This window comes from Leptodactylus fuscus, chromosome 1 (genome assembly GCF_031893055.1).
Source record: "Leptodactylus fuscus isolate aLepFus1 chromosome 1, aLepFus1.hap2, whole genome shotgun sequence".
Classification (NCBI taxonomy): domain Eukaryota; kingdom Metazoa; phylum Chordata; class Amphibia; order Anura; family Leptodactylidae; genus Leptodactylus; species Leptodactylus fuscus.
In genome coordinates this window covers 158,729,904-158,742,429 of record NC_134265.1, presented here as the reverse complement: position 1 = coordinate 158,742,429, position 12,526 = coordinate 158,729,904, and the positions used below count along the sequence as shown (strand labels likewise).

Genomic DNA, 12,526 nt, shown 5'->3' with positions numbered 1-12,526 from the left:
ACCGTGAAAATGTACACTATTCACGAATGTTTTGCACAATGTTCATGTGAATGTAGCTTTAGGCTGTGAAAAGTACCTTGGTGTCTATTTGATACACAGCTGACTGGGCTGACACAGCATAAGAATAAATATTGAAGCCAAAGAGATGCAAATACAACACTGCCAGAACCGATTTCTTAAATCTTGATCACTTTTTCCACACAATTTTACAGCTATTGATGACACCTTTAGATATTAGCCATTGCTTAGTGTAAGAAAAATATAAATTACATTGATGCTTTGAAATGGGATTCTCAGCAACCCATACCTGTGAAGTGGGAGTAGCTGGAGGAGTCCCACATTCGCCAGATCCGATAGCCTTCAGAAAGCGTATCATGTGCCTGCAAAGATCCCATTTGCCCTGCTCCAGAGCAGTGTTAAAAAGAAGAGTTGCATGCTGCCTGCTTACTGCTGCTGCCTCCATATTCTTAAAAGAAAAAACAGTTTCATCTTTACTGGTAAAAGGAAACCTACTATCCGTTTTCATTGCCCATTTACAAAAATAACAAGATTTAAAAAAAAAAAAAAAAAAAAAGTCCTGCGTACAGACAACTTTAATCCTCAAATACATGTAGGCTGCAACAGAAGTAATATCTTACTATTGTACCTATGTCATTTTGTAGTGCTAGAGAGGATGACCCCATAACCACTCAAAATACATTCAAATACATAAGTCATTCACATTTTTAGATATCTGCAAGAAATTTCAGGTTTAAACAACATATAATGTAATAAAATGCAATGTATGTTACATAAGACTACCTGGAGGATGATGAGATAAGAGGCAGCCGTGTCAAGGTCCTGAGCCATTAAGCACTCTTCAAACAAGTCCTTAGGATTGCCTACAGCAGCAAACAGGTAATTCCATAGAGCGTACTCTGTCTTCCGAGCACAGTGCACCACTGTCTGAAGAAAGAGTGGAAATTCTGTAATGAATTTAGCCACGGTGGGAAGTAGTGGGTCGGGAATGGGTTCCCTTGAGGTAGCTTCTTCTTCCAATACTTCATGGAGCATGAGTTCTAGCACATGTGGGAAATAAGGTAAAGAGGCACAAGAGTGGGCTAAGAGCAATGCTTGCTCTCCTAAATTCCTGACTAACAGCTGTCTTAGGATGTGGTGGAGGTAGATCTGGGAGGTCCTTTCTACAATACAGTAAGGAAACTGAACCTCCAAATGTTCAGCGGCTGAGTCAAGGTTGTTCAAACAGTCATAAGCCACAGTTTCATTAATGGCTCCAAGAACCAGAGCATCTTCAAACAGTACTGCAAGTGGGTAGATGTTTATGTGAAAAGGCAGCATTATCCGTCTGGACAGAAAGGAATGTGGTTTACGATGATCTCTGGGAAACAAAGGAAGCCAAACTTTCATGCCTGCTCCACCACAGCTAAGCCACAATGCCTCCAGAAGATGCCGCTTTTGCTTGTTGGCCCGACAGGTGCTCCAGACATTTTCAACAGACTGCGCTAGGACCACCGGAGCACAAAATGGCAGCTAAAATAAAGCACAGCAAAATTCAACATTAATAAATCTGCAACTTGGGTTTACTTAAATTAAAAAGTAGCAACAAGAATGTCCATTTAAATGCAGAAAGGGGTCAAGATATGCAGATATCATAGAATTAGGATAGTTCCTACTACTGCCGTTACGTCTGTTGCAGTGGTCTGTCATAGAATGACCATAACGGACAATAACTGTTCCAAAGAACAGACTGAGTGTGTGCGTTCCCATTGATGTTCTTCTATCATTTTTTTTATTTTGTAACTGAAGTTAAAAAAAAAAAAAAAAGTCTACTACTACTATGACAAACTTAATAAAACTATACAAGCATTTACTATTGCGACAGTTTTCCAACTGTAGGTGCTAAAACAAATAAAGGCTGTAGAGGGCGCTAAATACTTGTTTAGTAACAGGATCTTCTGCTTGGAGTCATTCATTTGATAGACTACAAAGAATGCTGTAACTCATTATTATTTAGATGATGTGAAGGGCTAAAGGAATGTGAAAAGCAATAAGTACAGCAAGTTCATACATTAATAATGTGATCATTTTAACACTTTCAGTGATGGCAATTTGTAAGCAATAGAATTCACTAAGATTGCGGCCAGATATGGCAAAGTTTGGAGCAGGTTAGCTGCTGGCAGAAACATCAGCAAATAACCCACTGTGATATATAGAGGACCAGAGCAGCGGATGGGATTTAAACAAATCCCACGCACTGCTGACAAACTCCATAAAACAAAGTGTCAGATGTGGTGTTTGAACCTGCAGCATGTCAATTTTGGCATTGTTTTCAACCTTTGCAATGTTTTTGGCTGCTTTTTGCCACGGGTGGTTTTTTGGTGAATGGCTTTAGCCTTAAACTGGAATCGCTTACTTACAAGCTTTCGCTGCTGTGAGTTGGCTTCTTTTTCACGGATTTGAGGACCTGATCGATCTCGCTGTAGCATTATTAGCTGGCCTGCTAGATTCAACATAATGCTTTCTGCATCACAAGCCTGAAAGATGTAATAAAAATATCACCATTTTTCACTGAGGCCATCTTTGTCAGTTTTCATGGACACATGGACCCATTAAAAAAAGAAAAATCAATGGATCATTTTTAACTGATGTATAACAAATTGACGGAAAAAACTTCACCATTGTAAGAATAGCGCCTAATTTGAATTAAAAACATAGCAAAGGAGTTCTTATGGCATGAAAATATAGATACTGTACCTGCTGGGGCATTTTTAGTGAGATGCCGGTCTCTGTCCTCACAGATGTCAGAGTAACGGATACAACAAGTGAAGGGTGGGGAATGTATCGAGACATGGACACTTCCTGAAGCACTTGTAAACTGACCAAAGGATGAGGACTGCAATGAAAACAAAGATTTAAGATGGTCCTAAAATAGAAGTACATTGCACAATAATGGTCTAGAACACTGGAATATGAAAGGGGCTCTATCAGCAAATTATGCCGTATGAGTCCCACATATGCCTGAATAGGCTATTCAGGCACCGTTTTAAGCCAAGACCGTAAAAACATATATGCAAATTATACTTACCGTGCTTGGTGGGTGGTTCGTGCACTGGTGGACGTCATCCTCGGTCCCACCTTCCTCTGGTGTCTTCTTCTAGCGACCTCCTCCTTCCTTTCACCGGCAGGCTATGTTTAAATCCCGCACGTGTGCAGTATCGCTCCATGCGTTGTTTTTGTCAATGGAAGTTTGCGACTGTACTGCGCATGGGCAGTACGCTTGCGTAGTTCTAAGGGGAACTGAGCATGCTCAGTATGCTCAGTTACCCTTAGAACTACGACAAAAATGTCGCATGTGCGTGCGCAGTAGAGATTTAGGCACAACCTGCTGGTGAAAAGAAGAAGGCGTAGAAGGTGGACGTCGTTGGAAGAAGACACCAGAGGAAGGCGGGACCGAAAATGACGTCCACCAGTGCACGAACCGCCCACCATACACGGTAAGTATAATTTGCATATATCTTTTTACGGTCTTAGTTTAAAACAATCTCAAAAAGAAAAGAGACAACGAGCAACCCATAGTGCAGATCGTACTGATCGTGATAATTTCAGATGACAAAAAACAGGCTCACCTTTTAGGTTGTGCGCATACACAACTGTTTTGGTGATGATGAGATCACTTGGCCAAGGATCTCTCTCAGAATTGGATGCAGCTGCAGGGTACCTCACACTTCACGGGTGTATGTATAGTACAAAGATGGACCAGATAACAGATTTGTGATTGCAAACCTGAACACGTAACTCCGCCCTTCTTCAGGTGTAAAAGTTCTTTACCGTCAGGCCAGGAAGCTTCCTGGCCTGACGGTAAAGAACTTTTACACCTGAAGAAGGGCGGAGTTACGCCCGAAACGCATAGTGTGTTGTTCAATAAAAATCGTATATCTACTCATCCATTTGGCAAGCGCGGGTCCTTTGTGTTCAGGTTTGCAATCACAAATCTGTTATCTGGTCCATCTTAGTTTAAAACAAGGGGGGGGGGAGCCTTTTAAAATACCATTAGCTTGCCTGAATAGCCTATTCAGGCATATGTGGGGCTCATACGGCATACTTTTGCTGATAGATAAAGAGCATACTTCAAGGGGCTCTATTTCCTAGAGATTATTGGAAGATGCAGCCCCAGAAGTGGAGTTATTAAATTTCTGCTCTCTTTAATTATAAATACCACTTTAATGGGATGTCCCACAACAATGTGTACATAACATTTTTCTGTATAAAGGTATTTTTAAAATAATTGCTCCCATTTTTACATACTGAATTAAAATCATGGCAGCTGAAATAAAGTCATGGCAACTCCTGATGTTCTCTTGATTTCCTTTAAGAACAAGGGCAGCTTCTAGTGTGCCAAAAAATGGAATCACTTCATGCTCATGTATGACCATATGAGCAATGGACATCCTAATCTGACATCTCAACAAAAATCAAAGGAACATTAGGAATGGCAGGGCCCCGTGGTGAACTTTTGACATTGGGCCGCTCCCCTCCCCCCCCCCTTCCCTCCCCAACTCCATCTCCTGAAGAACCTAAGTATAATAATCGGAGACCCAGGGGAGGGTACAACCATAAAAAACACTGTTACTTACCGCCCTTGCTCTCCAGCACACTCCCGGCTGATGTTGACCATCTTCAATGATGGAAGAGACGTCACTGGAGTCGGGGCTTGCGTCGTGACACATAAGGATGCAAGCCTGGCCCATGTGACATCTGTGATGTCACCAAGCGGGCCTGAAGTCTTTCGGGGCCCAGGAGAGGTAAATAACAGTGTTTTTTATGTTCCCTGCGCTCCCCTGGGCCTCTAATCATTATACTCTGGTAAGTAAATCGGGCCTGTTACCTGCTGGAGTTACTACAGAAGCCAACAGCCTATTAAAAAAAATTAAAATAAAAATGCGCAGAGTTAGCATCTGCTGCCGGGCCCCCTAGTGTCCCTGGCCCTGTGGCAGCCACTACTGCTGCTACCCTGGTAGTTACACCCCTGAACACCAACAAGTTTCTAACAGCAATACATAGACATGAAGCATTTAAAGATTTCCAATTGAAACGGTTTTATGCTTAATGTGATGTGATATATGAGAAAAAACATTTACTCATGGAATAGCCCATTTAACATATATTGTATAATCCCTTATTTAATAAACAATTCATAGAAATAACTCACCCTTCAGATTTTCTTTCAATACTGTAGAGGCAGAAAGAACAGTCAGCTCGAAAAATAATCAACATATCTCTGAACACACTAAGAAGCAAAGTCTCTGGCTGCACTTTGGTCACATGTGCAAAAGCATTGTCCAGGTTGGATGTACGAAGATAAGCCCGTAGCTGAGGAAAACAAATAGACAGGTAGACAATATATAGAAAAAACTGATTCTATATTTAAATCATGCAAGGAAAATACCAAGTATTAGGGTAAAATGTATTCACCTCCTCTTGGTGATCATTTAAATTATAACAAGCCAGAACAATGAAGTCATTCCACCAAGACAGACCACCCGTCACCATCATGTTTTGTTCCTGAAAAGACATATAATAAAGATATTACTTGAAAGCTTTAAAATTCAAGCATCGAAAGAAAAATGGAGCAATAAATAAATAGACATATGAAGGTCACAGAGGTCGTCCCCACCTCTATTATTCTGGCATAAAGAGGATTACACTGTAATATAATATTAGGTCAGGCTCACCTGTTTAGAAGTCTCTCAGGATTTAGTTGTGGGTTCCAGTTCTTAATCCTGATAGAACCTGTTCACATTTCTCACATACCCTATTCATATGCTACAGGAATTTTTCCTAGTCTTATCAGCCACTTTTATCAGAAAAACGCACATGCATCTTTTTTCAATGGGTAAAGAAAAGGAGAAGTCGCACAAATAGCCAGTTGTTGTCACCTTCACTCTTGAAGTTTACAGACGCCAAGTTTAGTTTTGGAGACTTTGTAAAGCTAAGTGCAGGTTGACAGGGAATGTATGAACTCAGCAAGCCTTGGATATTTATTTTCAGGAGTTATCTTAGGGTAAGGACTTTTAGCACCGCAATAAAATTATGAATTTTTCACAAAACATTACATTTATTGGCAACAATTTTGCATGAAAATGTAATGTGCTTGGTGGCTTTTTTACATCTCTACATTCCGAAAAAATATGGGAATGGAGTAGAATATGATTTTTTTTTAAATTCTATGTAGCAGGTTTTCTTTTACTGCATTAAAAAATGTGACAACTGTCATTACTGCGGCTGCTACTACTACCAATAATGTGTATTAATTATATAGTGCCAACATATTTTGCAGCACTGTACAAATCATATGGTTTATGCACTAACAAAATAAGACATTACATAGTAATAAATCAATTCACACAATAGGAGCGAGGGCCCTGCTTGCAAGAGATTACAATCCTAGGTATTAAATATACAGCTCCTGCATGGGGTCATAAGACATTTGTGAAAGGTATCATGTCTTAGGTACTATGCAACAACCCTCTTTTCTTCAATTACGTTTTACGTTGTCGCATGCAATAGTGCCAGCTTACTTACTTGAGTGATATTTCCAAACAGCTTCCATTTCTTAGTTAGCAAAGAGTAGTGTGCAAATCCACATTTTCCCGAAACTGCAACATTTTGGCCAGTCTTGTCTATGGCAGCATACTGTAATTTGGGAGAAAAGACCCATAAAACTTAGGCAATTTTTTTTTCCAATAGGAAATGAAGTATCATTAAAACCACCACACAAACCATTTAAGTATAGTATGTAGACCTACGTGCAGAGGTGTCAGCAATACAAAAACTGCTCAATGAATATAATGCAGACAGGAAAACTATTTTATTAATGGAAGCAGTACACTCATTTTCGTAGGAAAATAGGGGAGGTGATTGGTACAGAATGTGGCTCTCAGAAGCTGCACAGGGGTTCTAGCCAACCCCAGCGGAGCTATATACTGATGAAAAAGATGTAATACAGAAAACAAGTTTACGGTGTCTAGGAAGAACTGATGTAAATAATTGACTACTATACTTAATGTATACATTTTATAGGGGATTCCCAGCCATGCAGAATCCTGGGACAAAAAATCTGAAGGCTTTTACCACGTGGTTTTGTCCTTGTCTGAGATTAAGTTTTAACAAGATTAAACGGCTTAGTCCAGCATGGCATCAATTGCCGTCATAGCAATAAAGAAAAAAGGTTCCCAAGGCTCCTAATCAGCCCCGGTGTGTGCGTTTGTGTAAAAAATCTGCTTTGTGGGATATAAAATAAAACCGACATTGTACACCCTAATGCAATTCCATTTTTGATCTGTGTCCAATGCAAAAGAAAACATCCCCTCTATACTCCCCCTTCCCCCACCAAAAAAAAAGATGCATCTGGTGTTCATTTTCCAGTTTCATATAGAAATGAAACTGCGAACAGATAACGTGTCTTTTCCCCACACCCCCAGACTTAAGTGGACCAGACAAGTAAATAAAAACAAACATATATCTTATGTATATTGGCAGCTAAAGTCCAATGCCAAAAGGACAATATACAAGGATTATATTTTTGCTTTACACATTAAAACAACATAAAAAATATATGCATTGTTAAAGGGGTTAAGCAAGGAAAGTAATGATCAGAGTACTGGATAAGTAAACTTGCTAATGCATATAGAGGCTCCCAGTCACACACATTTTTACATTTGCAGCATACAGCTGGGAGCTGGAACTTTTGTTCCTTTCCCTCTCCTGTTGACGCTCAAACTTGGTGAAGTAAAAGATCCAAAGCACCAGCAGAAGAGACTGAGCAGAGACTGAAATATATATATATATATATATATATATATATATATATATATATATATATATATATATATATATATATATATATACACACACACATATATATACTAGCTGGTACCCGCGACTTCGTCTGCGGTGATTGTAGAAGTGGGTATATACAGGCGCGGGTAAGGTTTTCGTAGTGTGTATAAGGTATGGGATATGAAATGTAACTTTGTATCTTGTTTTTGCTGTAATTCAGAGAATACTTGAGACTTTTGTGTTGAAGTTAATTTGTATTAGAGCTGCTATATATACGGTGTTGTGAGAAACTTTACATAGTGACTTTGGGACAGAAGTATTTGAAGTTCCCGCCGATGGCATTTTTTGATTTTCGTTTTTGACTCCCCTTCCTCTAAACCCCATAACTTTTTTATTTCTCCGCTCCCAGAGCCATATGAGGTCTTAATTTTTCCTGGGCCAATTTTTTCTTCATGATGCCACCATTATTTATTCTATATAATGTACTGGGAAGCAGGGAAAAAATTCAGAATGGGGTGGATTTGAAGAAAAAATGCATTTCTGCGACTTTCTTACGGGCTTTGGTTTTACGGCGTTCACTGTGCAACCAAAATGACATGTCCCCTGTATTCTGTGTTTCCTTACGATTCTGGGGATACCAAATTTATATGGTTTTATTTACATTTTGACCCCTTAAAAAAAAATCCAAAACTGTGTTTAAAATTTTTATTTTTTTTTGAAAAGTCGCCATATTCCGACAGCCGTAACTTTTTTATACGTGCGTGTACGGGGATGTATAGGGCGTCTTTTTTTTGCGTGACCGGGTGTACTTTGTAGTTCTACCATTTTCGGGAAATGTTATTGCTTTGATCACTTTTTATTCAAATTTTTATCAGAATCAAAACAGTGAAAAAACAGCGGTTTGGCACTTTTGACCATTTTTCCCGCTACAGCGTTTACCGAACAGGAAAAATATTTGTATAGGTTTGTAGAGCGGGCGATTTCGGACGTGGGGATACCTAATATGTATGTGTTTCACAGTTTTTAAGTACTTTTATATGTGTTCTAGGGAAAAGGGGGTGATTTGAATTTTTAATCCTTTTTATTTTTTTTTATATTTTTTTTTTACTTTTTTTAATTTTTTTTTTTTTTTTGCATTTTTTTAGACCGCCTAGGGGTATTGACATGGGTGGGGGGTGTCGCGGATTGTCAGAGCGGTGGGGGTCAGCAAACATGGCTGCTCCAGAGCGTTAAAGAGAGCCTCCTGGAGTATCGTTAAGGTGAGGGGCAAAGTGGTAAAGTATATGTATATGAGATTGTGTGGGGTTAGGGGCTAGGCTGTAGAGGGCAATATGAATTTTGTGGCTTGCTATGGTCCAAAGTGTGTGAGATTGCAGAGATGGTGATGTGAGTTTGGGTTTTGTGGGGGTCCTGGCACAAACGTATGTGCGCTATTGTGACGAAAAGTAGCCTCTTGTTTAATCGGGTGTATTAACTATGTTTGTGGAAAATTTCAGCCGAATCGGTCGAGCGGTTTTTCCGTGATTGAGGAACAAACATCCGAACATGCAAACATCCAAACACACAAACCCACAAACTTTCACATTTATAATATTAATAGGATATACCGTATATACTCGAGTATAAGCCGAGTTTTTCAGCACAGTTTTTGTGCTGAAAAAGTGCTCCACGGCTTATATTCGGGTCATTACGGTAATTTTCTGCTAGCAGGCCAGGATAGCAGACCCCCCCCCCCCCACTCCATCACACGCCGGGTGACGTGGCCACGTAAGCTCAGGCCCGCACCCGGCGTGTGGCTGCTTCCTGGCCTGCTAGCAGAAGTACCGTAAGTACTTCTGCAGCTCTTAATGTACAGCATCGCCGCGCTCCTAGCAGGAGCGCGGCGATGCTTTGGGCCCCGGCACGCGCCCCGTCTGGATGCCGGGTCCGGATGCCGGGTATGTAAGTGTAATGGCGCCGCTCTGCAGAGCGGTCGCCATAGAAACCGACACCTCCGCTGTAATGCTTACAACAGAGATGCTGAAGCTTATGCCTGCGATCTCCGATTGTAGGCATAAGCTTCGGCATCTCCGCTGTAAGCGTTACAGCGGAGGTGCCCTCCGGAGATGTCCTCCCCCCTTAGGCCTGCCCCATACCTTTAAAGATGCAGGCCGGCTCCTGCGCAGCGAGCTCGCAGTAGCCGACCTGTTCCGACGACAGACGGGAGCCTAGTGAAGGCTCCCAGGCCTGTCATCGCTTTATTACTATTACGGCTGGTCTATGATCAGCCGTAATAGTAATGTAGAGAATCTCCCATAGACGGCAATACACTTGTATTGCCGTCTATGGGACTTGCAATCAAATGACTGCAGGTTCAAATCCCCCAGGGGGGGCTAAAAAAATTGTAAAAAAAAAAAAAAAAAAAAAAAGTTTAAAAAATATATATATAATAAAAAATTAAATAAATAAAAGTTCTAAATCACTCCTTTCCCTATAATTCATATAAAGGCGGGTTCACACCAGCACCTGATCTCAGTTATGCAGGTTTCCGTTTTCTGTCTGGAGAGGACAGAAACCGACATTCAGTGTCTGTTGGTGAGCGTCTTCTGCTGCCCATGGCGAAACCGTTATGCATAACGGAGATTGGGCGCTAGTGTGAACCTGCCCTCAAAGTAGAAAATGACTGTGACACACATACACATTAGATATCCCTGTGTCTGAAAGTGCCCGGTCTACTGAATATAGGGATCTGCAGTGCTCCTATTCCGTCGGGAAGGGGTTAATAGGAGCACTGCAGATACGCTATATTCAGCCAGGCTGAATTCCAACTGGGGGTAAAAAAAAACCTAGTCCTCAAGCTCAGGGAAGGGGCAGACAGACAACCAAAACACCCCCTCCCCTTCCCCAGTATCTACTGCACCCAAGAACTCAGCCATTTTAATTTTTTAAATTTTCCAGCAGCTGCTGCATTTCCCCCCTAGGCTTATACTCGAGTCAATAAGTTTTCCCAGTTTTTTGTGGTAAAATTAGGGGGGGTTGGCTTATATTCGGGTCGGCTTATACTCGAGTATATACGGTGTATATATATATACGGTATATATATATATACACACACACAAATCTATCCACTGACAAGCTTTTCTTACCATGAATAACCCTTTCAGTGTTTTTTTTTTTTTTTTTTTTTTTTTTTTTTAACTTGACTTCCAGACACTGCAAAAAAGAACACCTACAGTCTCACAAACAAATCACTTACCCTTATAGGCCAATTGCTCTCAAGATAGGTGCTGTGTATCTAAGAAGAGAGAAAAAAAAAAGGTTATATTACAATGAGAAATTAACATGAGATTGAAAAACAAAAAACAACTCATCTTTCAAGTATTAAAGGTACAATTCTTCTTTATAAAGGAAAATTATTAGTAAATCAAATATTGATGGACAAAGACTAAAATAGCGAACAACCATTTAGCTATTACACGTAATATTACTCAAAACAGATTTGAGTAATAACTTTTCTTTTATAGCACCGTAACCAGTTCAGTATATAGATCCAGGAAAGGAAAGCTGGCATCACCCAATTCCATGATACAATATAACCATAGATACTGATCACTACTAACAAAAGACTTTGGTAAATGCAATTTGGAGAGGACGTCTGCTCAGTGACAACCTCTAAACATTGCCATATAATCACATCAGCAGATCGGCCTACGTGTCACACCTGGTAGCCCCACACACACACAAAAAAAAATATATATATAATCTGAGATTTTAAATAAACAGTGCAACAAAACTACTGTTGAAGTGAACTATACATAGTAAAAACATAATTCAAAGCCTGGCTTAGACGGTGGAGTTTGTTCATTTTAAATTACATGGTTACTCTGAATTCAACCCAACATTCTTTTTTCTTGTTACATTTTAATTCTGAAGAAAAAAAAAAGAAAAAAAAAAATACTACTATCATTAACGCAAACATGTCCTCCATGATGCACCTATGAACTTAAAGGGGCTTTCCAGGCTGAAAACATGTAAGACTTGTCTTAAGGGTAGGATTTCAATATCAGATTGGTGAGGTTCAGACAGCCAAAACCCCAATGATCAGTTGTTTTCATGGAGCAGAAAAATCTGCTCTTGGTGTAGTGGCCAAACCAGGTACTGCAGATGGCCAATCACTTGAGTGGGACTTAACCGGTTAAGGACCAGGCCCAAAAGTATGTTAAAGACCAGGCCTCTTTTTTCAAAACTGACATGTGTCACTTTAAATGGCAATAACTTTGAGACGCTTTAACTTACACAAATGAATTTGAGATTGTTTTCTTGTAACACATTATACTTCATGTTAGTGGTAAACACTAATCAATATTTTTGCATTTATTTATAAAAAAAACTAGGAAATTTGATGGAAATTTGAAAAAAATTGCAATTTTCAAAATGTGAAATTATCTGCTTTTCAGGCAGATAGTCATACCATCCAAATACATGAATAAATATTATCTCCCATATCTCTGCTTTATATTGGCATCATATTTTGATTGTCTTTTAATTTATTTTGGACGTCACAAGGCTTACAAGTGTAACAGCAATTTTCCAGATTTACAAGAAAATTCTCCAAACCAATTTTTTAGGGACCACTTCAGTTCTGAAAGTAATTATAAAGGCCTGTATAATAGAAACCCCCATAAATTACCCCATTTTCAAAACTGCA

The 12,526-nt window shown here is 39.7% G+C and overlaps 1 protein-coding gene across 4 annotated transcripts in view; it reads right to left on the bottom strand.

Annotated features, from left to right (window-relative positions):
• The window catches only part of RIC1 (RIC1 partner of RAB6A GEF complex), an 88,490-nt gene that overhangs the window by 8,485 nt on the left and 67,479 nt on the right, over positions 1–12,526 (bottom strand). For all 4 annotated transcript variants that reach the window (XM_075278767.1, XM_075278782.1, XM_075278774.1 and 1 more), the window contains exons 13-20: positions 11,075–11,113; positions 6,583–6,693; positions 5,473–5,562; positions 5,210–5,370; positions 2,755–2,893; positions 2,418–2,534; positions 802–1,530; positions 308–466 (exon numbers count right to left, since the gene is read on the bottom strand). In XM_075278767.1, the coding sequence (XP_075134868.1) occupies positions 308–466; positions 802–1,530; positions 2,418–2,534; positions 2,755–2,893; positions 5,210–5,370; positions 5,473–5,562; positions 6,583–6,693; positions 11,075–11,113 (1,545 nt within the window). The remainder of the gene's footprint in view (positions 1–307; positions 467–801; positions 1,531–2,417; positions 2,535–2,754; positions 2,894–5,209; positions 5,371–5,472; positions 5,563–6,582; positions 6,694–11,074; positions 11,114–12,526) is intronic.